We start from the raw sequence: 24718 nt of genomic DNA, 5'->3' as shown, positions 1-24718 counted from the left end.
TCGATCTTCAGTTCCAGTTCCTATAACTCTATGCATCTTCAACAGCCTTCCTGGTCAGCTCCTTCTTCATAACAGCGTCACCAACTATTGTTTGAGCTCAAACTTCTCAAGACAGCGGCATTAACCTTCAAGCCCTACCTACCCGCAAAGAACTCACCAAGCCATCCCCCAGACAGCTGCACCCAAGACTCCAACTACAGACCTGCGCAACTCCAGATTCCAACTCCAGACCTCCAGCGCAAAATCACTCCAGATTCACACGGAGAGCCAGAGTTGCCAGCAGATGCTACAGATGAACTCATATATCTTATCTTATAAAAGGGGACACTCTTCGGAATACAACTGCCCAGCATTCGCCCAGCATTCGTCCGACTGCATTTGCCCAGCATTCGTCCGACTGCATTCCCACCAGCATTCGTCTGACTGCATCGTGCAGCCCCGAAGGAAGCCCCAGAATAGAGCCCTTCAAACCTCCAGTCTTGACCATCGTTTTCATCTTTAATCAAAAATGAGACTCAACACAATCCCAATTATATATAAAAGCAGGATATTCACACCAAACAAACAAGCCGCCCCTTATGAACCACAAACTCGTCAAAAAAGGCTCTTACCAATCATGATTTCCCCGCTAAACCAACTCCTAGGACTCACACTTTTCTCTGTTACCCTCTTGAATGCTCAATCTCTCTCAAAAAAAACTCACCTACTAAGTGACTATCTAGAGGAGGAAAAACCAGATCTATGTGCCATCACTGAATCATGGCTAAAACTAGAGGATGCAGCCCTGATCAATCAACTTCCTCTCCAAACATACGACATCTTTTCCATCCCTAGACCTAAGAAAAGAGGAGGTGGTTTGTTATTAGCATCAAAAAAATGTATAGGATTATCTCTTCTCACATCTATTGCCTCTCCTAATCTTGAATTCGCCGTCTTCAAATCATCTCACTTACAACTAGGCCTCATCTACGCTCCTCCAGGCCGTCTTGACTCCGACCCTTCCCCTTTAATAGAATATATTGCTCGTCACATCAACTCGGACTCTCCAGCCATACTGCTTGGAGATTTCAACCTTCACGTAGATGCTAACCCTCGTTCCTCTAATTGTGAAACTTTCATCAACACTCTAAACTCCATGGGATTTCTCCAACTAATAAACGAATCAACTCACAAAGCTGGCCATACCCTAGACCTAATCTTTATAAATAAAGGTCTCTCCCTATCGGCTCCAGTAGTTTGCCTGCCAATCCCATGGTCTGATCACAAGCTAATCCGCTCATCCTTAGCAACCCACCTTCCAAGCACTACCACCTCATTAAAAACCTCGATTCAATTCAGAAAACTATGCAATCAGGAAACCCTTATCACACATCTATTAGAAGAACTAAAACACATAAACATCTCGGACGCTGACTCAGCCATCTCATCCTGGTCCTCTATAACCAAAAAAGTTGCAGATCAGACATGTCCTCTTATCTCCAAAACCATCAACTCTAACAAAGAAAAGAAAAAGCCATGGTATACCCCCGAACTTAGACATTTAAAGCGGGAACTTAGAAACAAAGAACTCATCTGGAGAAAAAACCCGACTTCAGAAAACAACTCAGCCTTCAAAACCATCATGCACCAATACAGGATCTCCATCCTACAGAAAAAAAAAGATTTCCACTCTCGAAAAATCCACCACTTCATCTATGACCCAAAAGCTCTTTTCTCCCTGGTCTCATCCCTCACTAAACCACCCACATTCATCATCCCAGATGAAAAATCTGCAAGCAAAGCCGAAGAACTTGCTATCTTCTTCAAGGAGAAGATATCCAACCTACTTAAACCACTACTTGATCAGAAAAAAACTTCCCCCCAACCTCCTCTCTCAACTTCCAATCCTCTTCAGACTTCAAGCCTTGAAGCCTTCGAGCCAGCATCCACTATAGAAATTGAAAATATTCTAAAAAAACTTAAACCTGCATCCCACCCGCTTGATTCGATTCCTGCTAATATGCTCATCGCTGGCGCAAAAGCTATTGCTAAGCCCATTGCTCAAATCATTAATACCTCCCTTACACAGGGCTTAGTGCCAACCCCACTCAAACTCGCTATACTAAAACCCCTTCTAAAAAAGCCTAACCTCTCTCCGGAAAATCCAGCCAACTTTCGGCCAATAGCCAATCTCTCATTTATAGCTAAAATCCTAGAAAGATTAGTCAACCATCAACTCTGCGAATTCCTGGACGATAACAACATTCTCGCCACAACACAATTTGGATTCCGCAAATCCCGAAGCACTGAATCCCTTCTCATTTCTCTAACCGACAATATTCTCTTAAACCAAGAGAAAAAACACCCTTGCCTATTGATCCTCCTTGATCTCTCAGCGGCGTTTGACACTGTAAACCACAAGATCCTCTTAGACCGACTAGCAGAGATTGGTATCAAAAACTCAGCACTCAACTGGTTTAAATCCTTCCTACAAGACAGGTTCTATAAAGTTAAGATAAACAACTATGAATCTCAACCGATCAGTTCTAATCTTGGCGTCCCTCAAGGATCCTCTTTATCCCCGACCTTATTCAACATTTACCTGCTCCCACTCTGTAACCTACTCTCTAAGCTAAATCTAACCCACTACCTGTATGCGGACGATGTCCAAATACTCATTCCTATCACCAAATCCTTGCAAGAAACTCTTCACTTTTGGAATTCATGCTTCCTCTCCATATCCAATCTCCTTGCTGATCTCTGTCTAGTTCTGAATACCAACAAAACGGAATACCTCCTAATCACCCAAGAAGGCAACTACCAACTCTCCAACACTCAGCCTCCGGCACCACCTCCTCTATCTACCCAGGTCAGAAACCTTGGAGTCACTATGGATAACCTACTGAATTTCAAAAATTTTATCAGCAACACAGTGAAAGAATGCTTCTTCAAACTCCAGGTTCTAAAAAGACTCAGACCTTTATTGCACCCCCAGGATTTCAGATCAGTTCTGCAAGCAATCATATTTTCTAAAATTGATTACTGCAACTCCCTTTTACTTGGACTCCCAGATATCTCCCTAAAACCGCTACAAATGCTCCAAAATGCCACTGCCAGGATCTTAACTAAAGCAAAAAAAAGAGACCACATAACACCAATATTAAAAAATCTCCATTGGCTCCCTATAAAATACAGAATCACCTACAAAACCCTTTCATCCATTCATAAATCCATTTACAAAGCCTCATACTTAGACCTCAGGATCCCATTCCAGCTACATACTTCCTCCCGTCCACTGAGAACTGCGCAAAAAGGCTCTCTGAAAACCCCTCCACTCAAAATTTCATCAAACAAAAGAGCCTTCTCCACTGCAGGTCCGATCCACTGGAACTCTCTACCATCAGATCTCAGGCTTGAACAATGCCCCCTTACTTTTAAAAAAAGACTTAAAACTTGGCTTTTCTCTCACGCCTACGACTGAGTACTATTCACAAAGCCCCCCTCCAGGTCTATGCAATATAATACCTCTTAGCTCAACAACTAAAGAATTAATTTTCCAATCCCTCTTGTCTATTTTGTAGATACCTAATTCATAATTGACTCATTTTAATTCGCCTGTATATAACTTTTCTATTACTACTGTTGTTGTTTTAATGTTATTTGTTATTAGTATTTATTCAATTTTCTCCAAGTTCATTTTCCTGTTCCATGTAAGACACACTTGTCAAGTCACCCCAATGTTATATGTAAACCGAAGTGATTAGCAACATTGTTGCTAGAACTTCGGTATATAAAAAATGTTAAATAAATAAATAAATAAATATGTGAGGACATAGTTGGGTGCTTAATTGGAGTGGGGAGATGTTGTGAATGGATTTATGAATGGCTATGAGCACTTTAAAGAGGATCCTTTGCTTAATGGGCAGCCAGTGGAGGAGTTTGAGTATGGGGGTGATGTGATCTCTTTTATTCGTATTGGTAAGGATTCTGGCAGCAGAGTTTTGCACCATCTGGAGTGGTTTGATGGAAGTGGTTGGGAGGCCAAAGAGGAGCGAATTGCAGTAGTCTATTTTAGATAGTATAATGGCTTGTAGAACCATCCGAAAATCGTTGAAGTGAAGAAGAGGTTTCAGCTTTCTAAGGACTTGTAGCTTTATTTATTTTATTTATTTATTTATTATTTTTATTATACCGAGTTTCATGATAGGAATCACATCAACCCGGTTTACAATTAACAATGTGAGTAAAGGCAGAGAATAACATAGTAAAACATTTCCCAATTCAACATCACATATAGAATGAAACTTAACAAATATAATAACAATATTTAGGATGTGAGAAAGTTACAAAAAACAAGGAAAAATAACTAGGATCTGAAAGGGGGAGGAAATCGAAGGAAAATATTAACATTTTCTTGTAGAAACAACATTTTAAATATTAACATTTTCTTGTAGAAACAGTCCTTAGTGGTGGTGCTTATAAATTTTTTAAGGTTAAGCTGATTATCTAGCATGACGCCTAAATCTCGTACATGTGGTGAATGATTTAATATTGGAGTGGTTGAAATGAGAGGGTCAGCTGGGTTGAGAAGCTTGTTGTTGACGTCTTGATTGATGATTAGGATCTCTGTTTTGTTGTTGTTAAGTATGAGGCTAAGGCTAGAGAGAAGCTGATTGATCAGTTGCAAGCAATTGTTCCAGTGAGTCAAAGTTTTGTGTAAGGATTCTGTGATTGGGATGAGTATTTGGATGTCGTCCGCATAGAGGAAATGTGTTAGATTTAGATTAGTGAGTAGTCGGCAGAGCAGGAGAAGGTAAATGTTGAAAAGGGTCAGGGAGAGGGAGGAACCTTGAGGGACACCCTGGTTGGATGGGACCGGATGTGATTCTATGTTATTTATCTTTACCTTGAATTGTCTATTAGCCAGGAAGGACTTGAACCAGCTGAGGACTGTTCCCTTAATGCCTATGTCTGCCAGACCTTTTAATAGAAATGAATGGTTTACAGTGTCAAAGGCCGCAGAGAGATCTAATAGGATCAAGAGATGTGGTTGTTTTTTGTCCATATAAGATAGAATAGTGTCGGTAAGAGAGATGAGGAGAGATTCCGTGCTTAATGATTTAAGAAAGCCGTACTGTGATGGTGCGAGAATGGAGTTTTCTTCCAGGTACTCGGATAGTTGTTTATTGACTATCTTTTCCATAAGTTTGGCAATCAATGGCAAGTTGGCTATTGGGCGGAAGTTAGCTGGATCTGTAGGCGGTAGGTTCGGTTTTTTTAGTAAAGATTTAAGAATTGCTAGCTTGAGTTGGTCAGGGACTAGACCTTGGGAAAGAGAGCAATTAATAATGGCTGCAATTGGCTTTGAGATGGTGTTCCTTATGGCGATGAGGAGGTTGGTTGGAATTGAGTCCAAAGGATGAGAGGATGGTTTAATTTTCTTGAGTATGTTTTCTATCTCAAGAGCTGATGTGGTCTCGAAAGTTTCAAGAGTCGTGTTTTGTTGAGGTGGGGTAGCGAGTGGGAGGGGGGGCGATGAACTGGGTGTTGAGAAAGAGACAGTCAACTTAGCAATTTTTTCCTTGAAGTATTCTGCTAATTCAGAGGCTTTGTTGAGAGCTTGATCATCCGGGATGGTAGGAGGGGATGGCTTAGTGAGGGCTGAGACGTATGAGATGAGTGCTTTCGAATCAAAGATGAAATGATGTATTTTTTTTTAGAAAAATCTCTCTTTGTTCTAAGTATAGTGATCCTGTAGGAATTGAGAGTGGATTTATAAATAGCTAACGTTGTGGGGGATGGGTTTTTTCTCCATATGTGTTCTTTATTTCTTAGCTCTTGTTTGAGCAGCTTCAGTTCTGGGGTGAACCAGGGTTTCCTGTTGTCTGGCGAAATTTGTACTACTTTTGTGATGGAAGGGCAGGTTAGGTCTGCAATCTTTTTGGTGATGTTGTACCAGGAGGAGGTGGCTGTAGTTGTGTTGGAAAGATCGAGTTGTGATAATTCGCTAGAGAGCTGGTTGATGAGAAGGTCTGTAGAGCAAGGTTTCCTGAATTGAATAGTGGTTTTTGGGAACGAGAGGGGAGGATGTTCTGATAGCTTGAGGGTCGTGTTGATGATCTGATGGTCCGTCCAAGGGACAGGCGAACATGTGAGTGTGGCAGACTTTATATAGTTTATATATAAACTATATAAAGTCTATATTACGTCTTTATATAAACTATATAAAGACTTAATAAAATATGAATTAGAAGCAACTTGGACTAAGTTACACTTCTTGCACTTGTGGTGTTCACATGTCATTGATGTTAAGTGCAAATTTTTGCTCAGTGTATCTCTGGGGTGGATGGTACAAGCCATGTGGAGGAAGGCAGTGGGCAGTACCAAACCGTGGTTCTGCAGGGCTGCTAGGAAAAGGCAGATAAGGATGGTAGTTCCCGTAGCTCTCAGCCATTCTGTGAGTGAGGGGGCACGGAAGTCGTCCCCTAAGAATGCGGGCTTTGGAAGTGCAGAGTGCAGAAATGTTCATCATCATAACCCAGATAGCAGGTTTGAGGGTCTCTGCCTAGATTAAGGTCTCCAGAGGGTGTGTTTGCTCATACCACAAGTCTCTCATGGTGCAAGAAAAGGGAATGGTGGGGGGTTGGAGAAAGGGATGAGAAAGGGGAAAGTAGTAGAGAGGAATCAAGAGTGCATGGGAGGATGTGAGTGAGGGAGATTGCATCACACACACAGATACCCCATCCCACCATCCCTTCACCCCTTCCCACCCCCCTACTTCCCTTGGGAGGCAGACTTTGGAGAAATCTAGAAATATTGTGACTGACGTTATATGCCAGACCCCTACATCCCCGGCAACTCTGCCCCCGTTACTCCACATTTCAAATAATCGAAAGGGCCAGATACGGGCCCTCCAACCAAACAACTTAGGGGGGGCTTTCCCCACCTCACTTCTCAACTTCTCCCCCTTGCTCAGCAAACTCTAAGGGGGACTTTTGCATTCTTCCCTTCCCCCGCCCCCGGCCTTCTTGGTGATTTGAAATGTCCTTTGTCGCCCTTCTTTTGAAAAATGTGGGGTCCCCTGCTCCAAGGAATCCCTGGCTGGGACGTGGGTGACCATTATAGCTGGGGCTCTCTTCGACTCGCTGCAGGATCGGAGTCGGATGCCAAGAGCAGAAGAACAGTTAAGATCATAGCACGGTGCTCGTTTATTGATAAACACTACCAATTGTACCCTGCTTTGGGTGTCCCTTTGTTGGGTCGGGATGTGCTTTATAAGGAGCTTTATAAATAGATAAATAAAATCTTATGGCTGAAGAATCCAGAATCAAATCAAAGTCAGAAACCTGGAAATCCAGGGAAGGAAGGAATAGGCAAGGATACCAGGATTCAAGAGAACCGGATTTAAAGGTATTAGAGGCTGGAGCAGGAGCTCCAGAGCTTGGGTCTAAAGCCAGTTAGGAGCAGAATCACGAGGAACCAGCAGGAAGCTGGAAAAAAATACCCCTGGCCCAATATGGGCTTCCTCCTGCTGGGCCCGTCAAGCTCCAGAAAACCCACGATCCAGGGCGTAGACAGAAGGGTGCTGGCTGAAAGCCATCTCCAGGAGGCCTTGGGGGGGGACATTTTCAATTTTTATATTCCCCCTCCCCAAATTATCTCCTCATCAGGGGCCGCACACGGTCATTATCTCAAACTCAGCCGATGTGGACTAAGTCTGGATTCTAGGGTGAGCAACGTCTGAGGCTCCCTCTTCCCAGGCGCCGTGCATAGTTCCTTAGCAACTTAATAACTAATTATCAGCGCTGATTCATCTCCCAGAAAATGAGCAGGGAATTCCGTGAGCCTTATGGGTTTCCAACAAATTTGCAAAATATTTTATTTGATAAAATTGAAATGAAATTCAAAATGGCCTGCCCAGGAGGGTCTCCGTTTGCCAAGCTGGTCATGTCATTTGCAATTAGACATCTAAAGCAACTTCCATGAGACATGGATTTAAAACCTGGCAGGGTGACTTTAAAAGCACGGCTCACGCAAAAGTGCTCACGTACGCTGGTATGTGGGCCACATGCAAGCAACATGGATTTTAAAAAGGTCGCAAAATACACATGTATGTATAAGGAAGAAGGGGGTGGGGAAATTGTGTTCTGGGGTGGGGTCAAGTCTTACGTACATAACTCCGGGTTTTTAAACCGAAAACTGCAGCGTGCGTACACTACATATCCACATTGCAAAGCCAGCATAGCTCTCTGCTTCAATGGCAGGGGAGAAAGTTTGACACTTCACGCATATCCAGCATGGCTCTCTGCTTCAACGGCAGGGGGGAATGAAGAAAGGTGGATCTATATTCAGGCAACAATCAACAAGGACTGAATTATATAGTCTGGATAAACAGATAAGCATAGGTGTAGCGTGCTTATTGCGGTGGTTAATACCCCTAACTAAATTAAGCTATTTCACTCGAATGCAGCTCCATCACTGCTCTCTACAGTAATGGCGGGAGTGGAAGGGAAATAGAACCAAAAGGTTACTAAGAGCCAAGAGAAACAGATAAGTATATGAGAGAAAAAAAAAAGTGCGAAGCTTGCTGGGCAGACTGGATGGGCCGTTTGGTCTTCTTCTGCCGTCATTTCTATATATTTCTATAACTGTACTGTTGCTCCTGATAAGGAGCAAGTCTGTAGATCTCGAGTTATAGGATTTATAGAACAGGTTGAGGGGTTCAGGTCAACTGGGGGATGTGTAGGATGAAGAACCAGTGGGGTCTGAAAGGCCTCACTATTAATTGAACAAGCTGGTGGACTAATTGCAAAACTGGGAATGTGCCTCGCGTGAACCTGTTTTACAATTCACTGAGGTACGTAAAATCCGACAAGGTGCTATGGAAGACATGTGCACTGGCTGTGCTCTAATAACCTCTTACAATTAGGAGCATACTTATGCACGGTTGGTGCATTTTAAAACATACTCGTGCAAGTGCGCACACAAAAACTCCAGTGTATCCTTGCTTGCAACAATATGTGCATTTATGGGTGCACGCCACCCTTTTTTAAATTGCCCTGTATTTAAAATTCTGTGGGTTTTTTTTTTTTTGTTTTTTTTTTACAGAAGAAACAGAAAGGAAATAAAAAAGATCTGCACTACGCCACAGATCTGCATTCACAGCAGGAAGATCTACATTACTCATCAGTGCTGCACTCACAGCCGGAAGGTCTGCATTACTCCACAGTGCTGCATTCGCAACCAGAAGATAAGCATTTCTCCGCAACGCTGCATTCACAGCAGGAAGATCTACATTACTCCGCCGTGCTGCACTCACAGCCGGAAGGTCTGCATTACTCCACAGTGCTGCACTCACAGCCTCACAGAGCCTCCGAGCCTGAACTTGAGGTTGATGATCATGCTGAATATGCAAATGTGAAACACTAGAGCTTTGCTGTATGCATATATGGGAACATGGAAGAGGCCACAGGGAACTGTTATTTCCTCAAATTGTAAGCATAGATTCCAGGCTCCTGCAGCAGCTCAAGGGCAGACTCTGGAAAAAGTTAGAACATTATGTGGCAATTCTGCAGAACATTTGTATAGACCTGCATCTTTATGCATATTAAATAATGTAAATTGTATTTTACTTTAAAAAAAATAGTTTTCCAAACTTGCTTGTGGGTCTGTATATTTTATTTTGCTTTTTCTGGGTGGGGGAAAGAATCTCAGCACATAGGGAGAAGGTCTTGAGGATGGAGGGCGGGATGAGAGATACAATTTTGAGGATGGAGAAAAGAAGGAGAGGACCAGGATTGCAAGGAGATGAAGTAGGTGAGATGATCATGGATAAAGGGAGGAGACAAAGTAGGAGAGAGGACAAGGCATGGAAGGGAGGTCAGGAACAGAGAATCGACAGAGTCATAGCTGCTCTATGGCCAATATGGCCTAGGTCAAAGATGCCATTACCAGAAGGATGCTGTCATACTGGCGCTCTCCTGAAGCCCAAACAGGGTGCGAGGTGCTGGATTAGGGAGCAGAGTAGCTCTTCTTTTTTATTTATTTATGTGCGTATAACCCCTGGGCAGGATGGCTCCCATAGACTGAACCCAGGGGCACACAGAAAGAAAGATGGAACCATTGTTATGCGTGCCATCCGTGGCAGGCCCACGGCACGGCCCCCTCACCTCTCTGCAGTGACTCCAGTTCCTGGTTTCTCCTCTCTAGCGGCGGCGGGCCGCCAGCTCCGTCCTCTGGCCTCCCCTGGTGCCTCCGGCTCAGCTGCTGTCCCTGGCGTTCCCGGTCCAGCCATCACGTCCATTGCTTCTCGTTAGGCCTCTCCGCGTGGCCCACGGAGAGATGCTGCTATTCGACGCCACACCCCTCCCTAGGCAGCGTGCATCTCCAAGGCTTAAGTAGGGACTGCGGTGGGAACTTAGCCGCGGCCCCAGCTGTTGACGTCAGTGGAGCACCGGTACTTAAGCCTGGGCTCCGCTCCCTAGCTTTGCCTTTGCAACAGGTCTCCTCACTGGTCAAGTACTCGTTGCCTCCTCAGAGATTCGTCTCGTTCCTGTGTTCCTGTTCCTCATGTGATCCTGGCTCCTGACTCCTTGTTCCTGTGTTCCTGCCTTGCACCTTTCTACGGATTGCCTACACGGATTTTGACTCTGCTTCACCTGACCACACCATTGACTCTTTCCAAGCCCAGACCTCTGCTTTGCCTCACCACGCCGTTGACTCTCTCCAGACCCAGACATCTGCATTGCCCGACTACGCCTCTAGACTATCTCCGTGATCAGACCTCAGCCTTGCTTGCCACTGCTTCCAGATTGCCGCCAGCTCTGATTCAAGCCTGTTCCTCGACACCGCTTCTACTTACTTCCTGGTCTTGGTCAATTCAGGCTTTGGCCTGCTCTTGCTCGGGTGCCCTCTGTCTGCCTTCATTCCTTAGGCGCCCGAGTCTCCAGGACACTACCTTGTCCAATGTAAGACTTTACCATCTCTCTCCTGCTGTCTCTGGGCTGAACTCAATCTCCTCATCGACTACATACAGAAGCCCACCTAAGTCCAGTTGGCCCCGGCACGCAAAAGCTCAACCCGCAGGGAACGAGGGCTGATATTGGAGAAGCTCGAGTTGGCCTCTGTTCATCAGCCCTCTCCGCCTGCCAACGGTGGGGACCTGTAGGTCCCTACCTATGGGTTGCGTCAACCCCACCTCAGCCCAAGGGTCCACCTCTGATGCAACACCCTATCTGCAACCAGTTTTCCATGAACAACTTTTCACTTTTGAGGTCCAGGGCTTCCTGTGGGAGGAAGTCTAGCTTCAAGCCCTTTTGCACTAAACAGTGTAAAAGCCCTTTCTGTTTCTCCTCTGTATACAGCACTAATAATCTCCACAGTCTACAGTAGAAAAAAATCACACCAGAGAGCAATGTGGTTCCAACTTCATTACTGATAGTTGATTAAATGACTGAAGAATATTTGCAGCACTCAGATTATATTTCAAATAAAGTCATTGAACAGTAATGCAAAAGAAAGATTAATAAATTTATGAGCTCACTTCTCTAGTAAAGCCTCTGACCGTAGAATCCAATTCCTTAACACTTGGTCTCCTTTTCTTGCCAGTTACTCAGATTGAAGAGTAGTTCAATCCTCTTTCCATTCCCCAATTTATTACATATGTTCTTCCCACTGTAGAAATGTTAGAATAGTTCCAGTAATTTGTCAGAACATAAGTCCCAATACTCATACCTTTCCTGAAGTCTTCTTAAATATTTTAGAGCTTCTTATGACAGTACCAGTAGGCACTGTCCTCCCAAATGCAGCTCACTTGAGTCAGCAGCAGACACAGTTTTTGAATGCTTTCAGCTCCTTCCCCCTGGAAATGGACAGGAAACAATGAACTGAGGAAAGAGCCAAGGGTGGTGTCAAGGGTAACGTGGAGATTTGATACTGGTCTACGAGTTCCTGATGAATAAAGTTTCCCCTGGCGCCAGAGTCCACTAAGACCTGGATGGCAAAACAGGTAGGAGGTTGTTCCAAGGAGGCTGGCAAAAGAAATAAGGGCGAAGCCGTAGCCCTCTGCAGGGGAGAATTGTTTTGAGAAGAAGGAGCATAGATGGAGGATGCCCTTAGTCAAGTGTTGGCTCAGGACGACCCCTACTCCAAGAGTTCAGGCGTCCACCTTCACTAGGAAGGGTCATGTGGTGTCTGGATGACAAAAATAGGGTTCCTGCAGGAAAGCTTCCTTCAATTCTTGAAAGGCGAGGATGGCCTCTGGTGTCCATATCTTGGTATCCGCTCCCTTGTGGGTGAAGGCAATAAGAGGAGCTGCAATCTGAGAGTAGCTGGGTATGAAGTGCTGGTAATAGTTGGCAAAGCCTAAGAACCTTTGAAAAGCCCGCAAACCAGTGGGCTGTGGCCAGTCTTGGATACTTTTGATCTTATCCGGATCAATGTGGAAACCTTTGCTAGATACTATGTATCCCAGGAAGGGGAGGATCTCTCTCTCTCTCAAAAAGGCACTTTTTGAGCTTTGCATACAACTTGTTGTTTCTTAGCCTCTGCAGGACCAGACACACATCCCAGTGGTGAGAGTCTAGGTTCTTAGAGAAAATGAGGATGTTGTCCAGATACACAACTACACAGACATAGAGAAGGCCCTGGAAGATCTCATTCATTATCTTCGGCAATTCCGCAGGTGCATTGCATAATCCAAAAGGCATGATGAGGTACTTATAGTGCCTGTCATGTATATTGAAGGCCGTCTTCCATTCGTCCTCCAGCCGGATTCGAATGAGGTTGAAGGCCCCACGGAGATCCAGTTTGGTAAAATCTCTGGCTCCCTGGAAATGATCAAACAGTTTGGAGTTAAGCGGCAATGGGTACCAATCTTTCTTTGTAATAGCTTTTAGTCCTCTGTAATTGACAAATAGACGTAAGGATCCATCATTCTTAGTGATGAAAAAGAAGCCAGCCTTAGCCAGAGAGGTAGAAGGCCAATTAAACCCTTGGTCAAGGTTTTCCTTGATATTTTCAGTCATAGCTCGGGTTTCAGAGATAGATAATGGGTACACAGATGCTTATAGAAAATGGGGGGAATGAAAAAATCTGAAATAGCTAGAAGTGGCAAAATCCTGAAGCCATACCTGAACTTAGAAGCAGGCTGAAATGTTGCCGAGGCAAGAACTCAAGGCAAGCACTACCCTTTTATAGGGCATAGATCTGACGTCATCAATAGGGGAAGGTTCCCGCCCCAGTCCTTCAAATTCTAGCCAGGGACATGAGCACGCCTAGGGAAGTTGCATTGCGCAGGGGTTGGCAGTGGTGTCCCACTATGAAGAGGCACTGGTGGCAAACTGCCATGTGCCCTGCGGGTGGCGGCACAGGGCATCAAAGAGGTTTCTCCAAACCGGGTCGCAGTGCAGCAGACCCGAAGAAGGAGGTGGGCATGGTGGTTCATGGGGGCAGCCCATGAGCCACAGAGCATAAAAGAAAGCCAGAGGAACATGTGCATTTTGGGCACCAACCCTCTCTTCACCCTGGCTGCCGGGAGAAGGAGCTGGTCTCACATCTGTGCTTTGGAGACCTGGGTGCGCTGCTGGGTGAATCAGCCTTGTAGTGCTCAAATTAGCCCCCAGTGGGGCTCCCTGCACCATGCCATAAAGTCCTCCAGAGAGGACCTGAAGGGGTAGCCATTCTTGGTGTTTCCTGCTCTGCTTCAGCTGTCGTCAGGGATCTTTACAAATCCTCATCCCCTATGATAGTTGCTGACTCTTGGACTTGCTCTGGCCATCCGATGCTTTGAACTCTTGCTGCATTACTCCTCGAGCCCTTCATGCAACTCCTGGTACTGTTTTGCTCACCAGGTGCCTTGAGCTTTTAATTCCATTCTTCCTCCTGTCTTAGTTCTCAAGGTACAATTTGGGGGCTATTAGTTTGGGGGAGGGGGGTTGGATGCGTATTTTCGACGCGCTATTATCCTGTGCGTCAAAAACGCACGTCCAAACGCGGGATAACAGTGCGCTCCGCTGCAGCGCACTGTACTGTATCGGCCTGAATGTTGGAGAGCTGGCTGGTGAGAGAGCTAGGGCTGCTGAACAGTGAAGGCAGTTGCCACATGGAGAGAGCACACAGATTGGGGCCTAGATCTTCAGGAGCAACCAGACCTAAAATAGTAATAGCAAAGAGGCTGAACCTTGCACACAAAGTAGAAAGTTTGCAAACTTACCACAAAAAGGGTGATTTAAAATACGAAGGTCACAAGATTTTAATTTTTCAGGATTACTCCAACGTGGTTTTCAAAAGCAGAAGGAATTTGTTGCCAGAAGATGTGGTTAGTGCAGTTAGTATAGCTGTGTTTAAAAAAGGATTGGATAAGTTCTTGGAGGAGAAGTCCATTATCTGCTATTAATTAGGTTGACTTAGAGAATAGCCACTGCCATTAGCAATGGTAACATGGGATAGACTTAGTTTTTGGGTACTTGCCAGGTTCTTATGGCCTGGATTGGCCACTGTTGGAAACAGGATGCTGGGCTTGATGGACCCTTGGTCTGACCCAGTATGGCATGTTCTTATGTTCTTAAGGAATTTTCACTTATTTGTGTGGAGCTATTCAAAAGGAAAATAAAGTTTTCACTTTAATATCCAGCTAGACTCAAGAGTGGTGGATAATGGAACATGGCAGCTGCTGGAAACAGGGGCAGAGGCAAAATGTTTCCTTGAATCCTTTGCCCGGGATGGGTAATTAGTAAAGACCTGCTCTGTTCTTTTAAGGCTCGATGGGTTCACCGAGTGGGTGGACTTGATAAACCTGACTCCACGTTTGCTGTGGTTATAATACAGGGAGCACTTAGTGACATAAATGTTGTTTTTCCTGTGGAGAGTAAACATCCGTTTATAGTTCTGTGAGGGGCCGAATGCTGATAATGATCTACGAAAGGGGGGAGGGCACCTTGTGGGGGTTTGGGTGTTTTTTGTGGGCGTTGGGGGAAAAGGTGAGACTAGAGGATAGCGCAGGGCGTGAGACGTGCATAACATTAGTAGAATTAGGAAACCTCCATGGCAGCGAAACCAAAGGGCATAAGGTTATTTCTGGGCTTTTGAGTTGCAGAGAGGGGTCAGTGCTCTAGGCTGGGCCGGCACTGGCACTTATAAAAGATTACTATACAAGCGACGTGGGATAAGATGTGCCTGTTGGATTAAATATGGGTGAAAGCTTGCGTATCACATCTTGGAATATTGCTGGACTAGGATCACCACTGAAGAGAGCAGGCATAAAGCTAGAATTGGGTTTCTGCAGGAAACGCTTCTCACGGTCAAGAAAATGCTAAATTGGTAAGGGATTGGGTAGGGCAAATGTTTTATTCTCCTGCATGTAATAGGAAAGGAGGGGTAGTAGTTATTTTGATAGCAAAGCAGGTCCCATTTGAGCACCACTCACCTCTAAAGATACTGGAGGGAAGTTATCCAGATGGGAGATTACCTTGTGCAGTTGTTAGGAATTGTGGACCCTTGACCTGAGGTGGGGTTGATGCTACCTGAAGGGTTGGGCCCCACAGGTCCTCACTGTCGGGAGGTGAGGCTGCCCGGGAACAGAGGCAAGCTGGGACTACCCCCGTACCAACTCTCGTTCAGTGCAGTTTGCTTAGGTGCTGGGGGCCGGCTGGACTTGGGAGCACCTCTGTGTGGCTGGTCCCGGAGAGAGCAGGGGACTGGATGCAGAGAGGGTCAGAGAGGTTAAGTTGGGTCCAGGACAGGAGCACTCTCGGAGGGAGAAGGAGAGAGAGTCTCAAGGGGGTGCAAAGCCACTGCAGCTCCGAAGAGTGAAGAGCAGGACCACGTGGGAGTGGCCTCTAGATGAGGAGGTGCAGGTGCGGAGACTTGAACTGTGGTAAGCTGGATAGGGTCTAGATCAGGGAACCCACTGCAGCAGGTGCTAGAAGAGTAGCAGCGCAGGAGTACTGCTCGAGACACGGCAATACAGTGACAGGACCTTCTGTAGTAGAAGCGCTGGGGAGTGCCTCGAGGAGCGGGGACACCGAGACACAGTCCGGTAGAATTACAGCGCTGAGCCAGGTCTTGATGAGGAGAAGCACTGGAGCAAGATCCTTAATGTAGAAGTGCCATGGCAGAGGCACTGCGGTAGGTCTCAAATGTAGAGGCACTGAGCCAGGTCCCCGAGGAGCGGGAAGCGCTGAGAGAGAGAGTCCAGGTGAAGTAGCGCTAAGCCAGGCTCCGAGTAGCGGGAAGCGCTGAGAGAGAGTCCAGGTGAAGTAGCACTGAGCCAGGCCCCGAGGATCGGGAAATGCTGAGAGAGAGTCCAGGTGAGCCAGGCCCTGAGGAGTGGGAAGCGCTGAGAGAGAGTCCAGGTGAAGTAGCACTGAGCCAGGCCCTGAGGAGCGGGAAGCGCTGAGAGAGAGTCCAGGTGAAGTAGCACTGAGCCAGGCCCTGAGGAACAGGAAGTGCTGAGAGAGAGTCCAGGTGAAGTAGCACTGAGCCAGGCCCCGATGAGCAGGAAGCACTGAGAGAGAGTCCAGGTGAAGTAGCGCTGCGCCAGGCCCCGAGGCGCGGGAAGCGCTGAGAGAGAGTCCAGGTGAAGTAGCGCTGAGCCAGGCCCCGAGGAGCGGGAAGTGCTGAGAGAGAGTCCAGGTAAAGTAGCGCTGAGCCAGGCCACGATGAGCGGGAAGCACTGAGAGAGAGCCAGGTGAAGTAGTGCTGAGCCAGGCCCTGAGGAACGGGAAGTGCTGAGAGAGAGTCCAGGTGAAGTAGCGCTGAGCCAGGCCCCGATGAGCAGGAAGCACTGAGAGAGAGTCCAGGTGAAGTAGCGCTGAGCCAGGCCCCGAGGCGCGGGAAGCACTGAGAGAGAGTCCAAGTGAATTAGCGCTGAGCCAGGCCCCGAGGCGCGGGAAGCACTGAGAGAGAGTCCAGGTGAAGTTGCGCTGAGCCAGGCCCCGAGGAGCGGGAAGTGCTGAGAGAGAGTCCAGGTGAAGTAGCGCTGAGCCAGGCCCCGAGGCACGGGAAGCACTGAGAGAGAGTCCAGGTGAAGTAGCGCTGCGCCAGGCCCCGAGGCGCGGGAGGCGCTGACAGAGTCCAGGTGAAGTAGCGCTGAGCCAGGCCCCGAGGAGCGGGAAGTGCTGAGAGAGAGTCCAGGTGAAGTAGCGCTGAGCCAGGCCCCGAGGCGCGGGAAGCACTGAGAGAGAGTCCAGGTGAAGTAGCGCTGAGCCACGCCCCGAGGCGCGGGAAGCACTGAGAGAGAGTCCAGGTGAAGTAGCGCTGAGCCAGGCCCCGAGGCGCGGGAAGCACTGAGAGGGAGTCCAGGTGACGTAGCGCTGAGCCAGGCCCCGATGAGCGGGAAGCGCTGAGAGGGAGTCCAGGTGAAGTAGCGCTGAGCCAGGCCCCGAGGCGCGGGAAGTGCTGAGAGAGAGTCCAGGTGAAGTAGCGCTGAGCCAGGCCCCGAGGCGCGGGAAGCACTGAGAGGGAGTCCAGGTGACGTAGCGCTGAGCCAGGCCCCGATGAGCGGGAAGCGCTGAGAGGGAGTCCAGGTGAAGTAGCACTGAGCCAGGTCCTGGGGAGTGGGAAGTGCTGAGAGAGAGTCCAGGTGAAGTAGCGCTGAGCCAGGCCCCGAGGCGCGGGAAGTGCTGAGAGAGAGTCCAGGTGAAGTAGCACTGAGCCAGGTCCTGGGGAGTGGGAAGCGCTGAGACTGGAACCCGGGTGGAGAAGTGCAGAGATCCAAAGAGCAGGAACAGCAGGTCCATAGAAAAGGAACTGGCACCAATTAGGAACCAAGGAACTCGTTTGCCAAGTTGGTTAGTGGTGACTGGAGGTAAGGCTTAAATATCCTGGGCCTGTGATGTCATCAGCCGGGGACGAGCATGAGGTTCCCGCCATTGGCCCTTTAAAGGGAGGACGGAGGGCGCGCGCACCTAGGGAGACGCAGGGTCGGGACGCTGGTCGGCGGCATCCCAGCCATCACGTGGAGCACCTGGAGCCAGGAGGAGCGCGGCGGCAGTGACTGGCCAGCGCCGCGAGTGTACCGGGGGTAGTGAGCCAAGCACGACATGATGTGAGCTGAGCCTGCCGCAGGCGGCAGCGGCCGGCGGCAATAACAGCAGTGTCTATGCCCCTAATACATATTCACATACATGTTTTGTGCACTTAGTTACAGCCATACTACTGCCTATGAAATAATTCTTGGTTTTAGCTGGGGATCTTAACAGTGTAAGTGATCCGACTATAGAGAGAGATCCTCAGTCGCTTCAGTCCCTGGTCCTTATTTATGTAATAAATTTCAAATACTGCACGTATGGAGGATTCTCCATTCTGAAGAAAAAGTTTATTCGCACGCATCTCGAGCTCATATGACCTTATCACGTGTAGACTATGTTGCTCCCCTCTGCTAGTTTTGCTCTGGTAGAAAAGGCAGAGATTGGGCCCTGGCAATTTTGGGACCATTCAATAATAAGGTTGGGATTGAGGAGATGAGGAGATGAACAGACTGGGGCACATTTGGCAGAGGACAAGGAAGTTACTTGCAGGTCACATAGCAGGGGAAAGGGGCTTTGTACTGGGAAGCTAGCAAAGCAGTAATAAGGGGGGAAATCACGGGATATTTAATCAGGAAAGGTAAACGCCTAAATAAACAAATGGCAGATTTAGAGGCCAAGCTTAAAAGGCTAAAAATAAATGAATCTCCTCACAGCCCAGTCTGAATAGGAAAATATACCCAGAGATTCCTTGTTCTTTAAATCATTGACTGCACTAGAGGCGGCAAAAAAGATTGTGGCTTTCATCTCATAAATTGTTCAAATTTGGGAATAAGGCGGGGAAACTGATGGCCAAAATCTGGCAGGGCAGAACTTATATAGAGGCGCTTAAAGATGGCCCAGTGGTACGGAAGACCTCAGCAAGCGAGATTTGCCAAATAATCCGGGACGTCTAAGAAAATGTATATAGAAATGATACTGAGGATGAAGGAGGGAAGGAAGAGGATATTATCCTGAGGGCTAGGTTTACTACGATTAGAGGAAAAGTGTTTACAATTTTTAAATAGACCTCTTCAACTTCAAGAAATCCTAGAAGGAATAAACTCTAGTTCCCTCCATAAAGCACCTTTTTAATATCTGCTACAGCGATGCCATTGAAAGACTATTTTCAGGTTGCACTGGGGAGTGGTAGTTTTCCCGAGGCTGTGAAGAAAGCTTACATCACGGTCCTTCCCAATGGAAAGGACTCTAGCAGGCTGGTATCCTATAGACCCACATCCCTGCTGAATTTTGTGTTTGCTAAAGGAATAGCTGGCAGACTCAATAGCATTTTGTCTTCTTTAATTTCACAGAATCAGGTGGGGTTTGTTAAGGAGCAGACAGCAATACTGTTTTGGATGTGAATATGTGCTGGTGCACTTTATGCCTGTTTTCTAAATATGAAGTACAGTCACAGTCCTGCTCGAAGGAAAATGTGAGACGTGATTCTTTCTTATTCAGGTGTAACTCCCATTACTTGATTCTTTTCTATCCTTGGTTATCCTATGGACTTCTTCTTATAGTGTAGTGTTCACTGTTATTCTTGCTTTGATTGTATGTGGTTGTATTTTTTGCTTTGGTACATACTCCTAAAATTAGAACTCAAATTGTGATCTGCTAGGTTTAGCCAAATATTCACCTGACAATCTAACCAGTTAGTTTCTGCTGAATTAGCGCGTTATCTTACCCACTTAGCAGATAATTGAGAATCTGGCTCTCAGAGTGTAGCTCAATACTGTGATGAAAGAATGTGAGCACAATCTAGTTTTTTCCTCTATTATCAGAGCCATGCATGATGCACTAACAGTGCAAAAAGTTAAACATTTATTCTCAATTAATGTGTATCTTTTCAATTAAATTGCATCAGAACTGCACTACAACAAAGCTGTCAGGTCAAAATAGGCAAGTCTCGGTCATATACGTTAAGAACATTTATTACAGCTCAGCCTTCAAAGAAGCTAAATAAAAATTAATATCGATACAGGCAGGAACTGGTAAATCCAGCCTTGTGACATCAGGCATCAGCACAGTATGGTCCCTGGTGGTGGATGCAGGGCTCCTGCTGAGTGGGAGGAGCTAGCAATGTGACATCTATGTTATGGGCAGGGCCTCTGGTTAAGAGGGAGGAGCTTATGCTGTGACATCATATGTGTGGGCAGGGTCTCTGGCTGAGTGGAAGGTTCTGGCTTTATGACATCAGTAGAGTCTGGAAGTCCTAAGGAGCACTGAGGGAGCTGCTCTTTGTCACTGACCGGATATCGGGAGGTGACTACCTTTTTTCTCTCAGGAGAAAGATGGGTGCTTGCCAAGGCAAGTGTGTCTGTTTTAGGCGATCGAGAAAGGTGCATCCAGTGGGCCTTGACCTTCCTCTCCCACTGGTGATGGAGGAGGTCAGAGAAGGAGGAGAGGCAGAGCTCTTGGCTGCAGGTGAGGGTAGCAGCGAGAGCAGTGAGGGCAGCTCTATCTTGTCCCTGGAGACCATTGAGGAGGCCGCTGTGCTCATGCCAGCTGGAGCCAGCGAGATAGGAGAAGGGGACCTAACATCACCCGAGATGGACCTCGCTGCACGGAGGCAGGAGATCTTATGGTTGCAGGACAGGTGGGCAGGTGAGAGCTTACATTTCTCAGTCACAGGATTGTAAAGGTGTGAGTGAGGGTTTGATTGTTGGAGGTTGCCTTAAAGCAACAGCACCTGCAAAATGAATGAGGCGACAAGCGAGTGCCATGTCAGGAATTATTTATTGCTTCTATTTATTAATCACACCACCAACTCGTCAGCAATATGGCAGTGAGAAATGTGAGAAACATCTTTATTAACTGCGGGAGAGAGAACAGAAAAGGACTGGGAAAGAAGCAACTTTAAAAGAAGGGAAAGGGAATTGGTGAGGAAACTTTACAGACAGACAAAGAATGTGACAAAGAGGAAGAGAGCGATCAGACAAACAGATTATAAAGACAGAAATATTGATCATTTACAGGACTTATTTTCCACCTCTAGCAGAAAATATCCTTTCCTAGTGAATTTCCAAAGAGGTGAAGAATAAGGCGAGCGATGCTTTAATGTGATTGTGGCTCCAACCTCATGGGGTGGGGGTGAGGAGTGTGGACGCGGGGGGAGAGTCACTGTCACTTGGAAGGGGTGGGGATGAGGAGTATGGATGTGGGGGGAGAGTCACTGTCACTTGGAAGGGGTGGGGGTGAGGAGTATGGATGTGGGGGGAGAGTCACTGTCACATGGAAGGGGTGGGAGGTGAGGAGTATGGATGTGGGGGAGTGTCACTGTCACATGGAAGGGGTGGGGGTGAGGAGTATGGATGAGGGGGGAGAGTCACTGTCACATGGAAGGGGTGGGGGTGAGGAGTATGGATGTGGGGGGAGAGTCACGGTCACTTGGAAGGGGTTGGAGGTGAGGAGTATGGATGTGGGGGGAGTGTCACTGTCACTTGGAAGGGGTGGGAGGTGAGGAGTATGGATGTGGGGGGAGTGTCACTGTCACATGGAAGGGGTGGGAGGTGAGGTGTATGGATGTGGGGGGAGTGTCACTGTCATTTGGAAGGGGTGGGAGGTGAGGAGTATGGATGTGGGGGGGGAGAGTCACTGTCACTTGGAAGGGGTGGGAGGTGAGGAGTATGGATGTGGGGAGAGTGTCACTGTCACTTGGAAGGGGTGGGAGGTGAGGAGTATGGATGTGGGGGGAGAGTCACTGTCACTTGGAAGGGGTGGGAGTTGAGGAGTATGGACGTGGGGGAGAGTCACTGTCACATGGAAGGGGTGGGGGTGAAGAGTATGGATGTGGGGGGAGTGTCACTGTCACTTGGAAGGGGTGGGAGGTGAGGAGTATGGACGTGGGGGGAGAGTCACTGTCACTTGGAAGGGGTGGGAGGTGAGGAGTATGGACGTGGGGGAGAGTCACTGTCACATGGAAGGGGTGGGAGGTGAGGAGTATGGACGTGGGGGAGAGTCACTGTCACATGGAAGGGGTGGGGGTGAAGAGTATGGATGTGGGGGGAGAGTCACTGTCACTTGGAAGGGGTGGGAGGTGAGGAGTATGGACGTGGGGGAGAGTCACTGTGACATGGAAGGGGTGGGAGGTGAGGAGTATGGATGTGGGGGGAGTGTCCCTGTCACCTCACAGGTGGGAGGTGAGGGGTAGGGATTTGGAGGGGTAGGGCCACATTTTAAGTTTTAGCTTTGGGGAGGGGGAAGGAGAGGCTGGGGCCGATCCCACCCTTTATTTTTTTATTAGTTACCACTTTGGGGAGACGGGGTCATCATTGATCACTGCTCTGCCTTCCCGTTTGCACCTCACATGCAAGGAAGATCATTGTAATAGGGGAGGGTATCTGGGCTGGGTGATACTAAATATTGCATCTATTGCACAATATCGCATGATATACACGATATAGCGCATGTTAGAGCTCTAATGAGGCTTGATGTATCACCCCAAAGATTGTAATATATCACACAAGAAAACAGCTATAAACAATTAAAAAGAATTTGTATCCTAACAGTCCAATATACATCAAAATATGCAACAAAAGGATTCATCATAAATATTGAGGCCAATATTCAGTGCTACTTACCTGAAGAAGTACAGACTTATCTGTCTAAGTAGCGCTGAGCCTTGCACATAGTCCTGGCTTTGCAGGGACTCAGTGTGAGAGTTTGGCAAGTCACAGGGAAGACAATTTATTTATTATGATTTATCAAGCGCCTTATTAAAGAGATTCAGTCAAGGCAGTGCACAATAAGTCAAACTGACTGTGGGTACCCAGGGTGCACCAAGGCAGGGAGCCTTATCTTAATATAATTAGGTATAAGCCATTGAAAATGTCACCCTCCCTTCAGAGAGGAAAAGGGGCAACACTGTGGGTGAAGCTGGAGTGCTGCCATGGCAAAGTTTCCCCGTTACTCTTCCTTCCTCTTTACCTGTGTTTGGCCTCCTCCTCTCCTACCAGAATAATATTTGTTTGTTTCTCTCTTATCTCTTTAATACAGATCGAACACCTGCGGCTCTGAGAGCCTGGCAAGAGCCTGTCCCGTCTCCTGTGCCCTCGAGGAAACACAAATGCAGCGAGTACCCAATGATCCTGGAGGACATTGAAGAGGAGGAAGTGGAGAAGGAGGAGAAAGAGGAGGAGGAGAAAGAGAAGTTGGAAGCAGACCTGTGAAGGAAAGACCAGGGCTTTCCTTGGGTCTTCCTCCTTGCCTTACCCCCAGCCCTTCCATCGCTGGGGGAATTTACCATCGGCACCCAGTGCTGCTTCCAACTCCTCTTAGACCCTGCCTTCCTCTTCTCAACCTGCCATCCTCCTCCTCCTCCTACATGTCCCAGGAACTGCGGAAGAGGTCCACTCGGAGGGAGCCCGACCATCGGCTCCTCGTCCCATCCCCCAGCCATTCCATCGCTGTTAGGGGACATCAAAGCCAGAAGATCGGCTTTTCCTCTCCTTTTACATCCAAGCCAGAAGATCGGATTTTCCTCTCCTTTTACATCCAAGCCAGAAGATCGGCTTTCCCTCTCATTTTACATCCAAATAATTGGAAGTTGGGAGATATAAGAACAAGGAGGAATCCTCTCCTCTCAGCAGCCTGTCTGATCATCCTCCTGCTTGTCCTTCTACATCAGGACTGGAAAGGTATCAGCCAGAGCAGTGGATTTTCCTTCAATCTTCTCAGATCACCATTGAAAGTTGGGGATGCAAGATAATGATGATGATGATGGTGATGGACATGCTGGCAGCTCTTTAGGGGTCCTCTTCAGCCCATCTCTCCCTTCTGCTTCTTCCAGAAAAACCAGGGCAAATCTATACAACAGTGAGCCACAGCTTTGCTTCTTTGATCTCACAGCCACATTGCTGCAGCAGAACATAAGACTATAAAGAACGCTTCCATCTCCATGGGACCTTGGATCCTATTAATAGAGATCTTGCTTTGGACTTTGCCTATCTGTTGCTCTTTCTACTTGTCAAAGAACTCTTGGGAGTAAGATGTGAATCCTGATTAGATGCGAGGAGATTTCAACTGCACGATTGGACATTACATCCAGCATCCACATTACTGCAAGACAAAATATTCACAGGACCAGAAAAGGACACCTTCTGCACTATGAGCACCTGTTCTGCTGCAGGAGAGGACACTGCATGCTCAGCACTCGATCTGCCCATGCACTGGATATTTTAATCACCAGGAGCTTCTCTAATACAGAGTAGGACACCTTCTGCACTATGAGCACCTGTTCTGCTGCAAGAGAGGACACTCCATACTCAGCACTCGATCTGCCCATGCACTGGATATTTTAATCACCAGAACCTTCTCTAAGGCAGAGAAGGACACCTTCTGCACTATGAGCACCTGACTGCAGCAAGAGAGGACATTGCATGCTCAGCACTCGATCTGCCTATGCACTGGATAATTTAATCACCAGAACCTTCTCTAATACAGAGAAGAACACCTTCTGCACTATGAGCACCTGTTCTGCTGCAAGAGAGGACACTGCATACTCAGCACTCGATCTGCCCATGCACTGGATATTTTAATCACCAGAACCTTCTCTAATACAGAGAAGGACACCTTCTGCACTATGAGCACCTGTTCTGCTGCAAGAGAGGACACTGCATGCTCAGCACTCGATCTGCCCATGCACTGGATATTTTAATCACCAGAAGCTTCTCTAATACAGAGAAGGACACCTTCTGCACTATGAGCACCTGTTCTGCTGCAAGAGAGGACAC

The 24718-nt window shown here is 47.3% G+C and overlaps 2 protein-coding genes across 2 annotated transcripts in view; both read left to right on the top strand.

The window, feature by feature from the left end:
* Positions 1-9638, top strand: part of LOC115076136 (sialoadhesin-like) — a 104613-nt gene extending 94975 nt beyond the window's left edge. The window contains exon 10 of the mRNA XM_029577266.1: positions 9088-9638. Within this exon, the coding sequence (XP_029433126.1) occupies positions 9088-9408 (321 nt within the window). The 3' untranslated portion in view covers positions 9409-9638. The remainder of the gene's footprint in view (positions 1-9087) is intronic.
* Positions 9639-20224: 10586 nt separating this feature from the next.
* LOC115076335 (podocalyxin-like protein 2) lies at positions 20225-23443 on the top strand. Its single transcript, XM_029577644.1, has 2 exons — positions 20225-20591; positions 22983-23443. Exons 1-2 carry the CDS (start codon positions 20279-20281, stop codon positions 23153-23155), a joined length of 486 nt encoding a protein of 161 aa, XP_029433504.1. The 5' UTR covers positions 20225-20278; the 3' UTR covers positions 23156-23443.
* Positions 23444-24718: the final 1275 nt, after the last annotated feature.

The sequence above is a fragment of the Rhinatrema bivittatum genome, chromosome 14, assembly GCF_901001135.1.
Source record: "Rhinatrema bivittatum chromosome 14, aRhiBiv1.1, whole genome shotgun sequence".
NCBI lineage: Eukaryota > Metazoa > Chordata > Amphibia > Gymnophiona > Rhinatrematidae > Rhinatrema > Rhinatrema bivittatum.
Note: the sequence above shows the minus strand (reverse complement) of the source record. Positions and strands in the feature narration are given on the sequence as shown.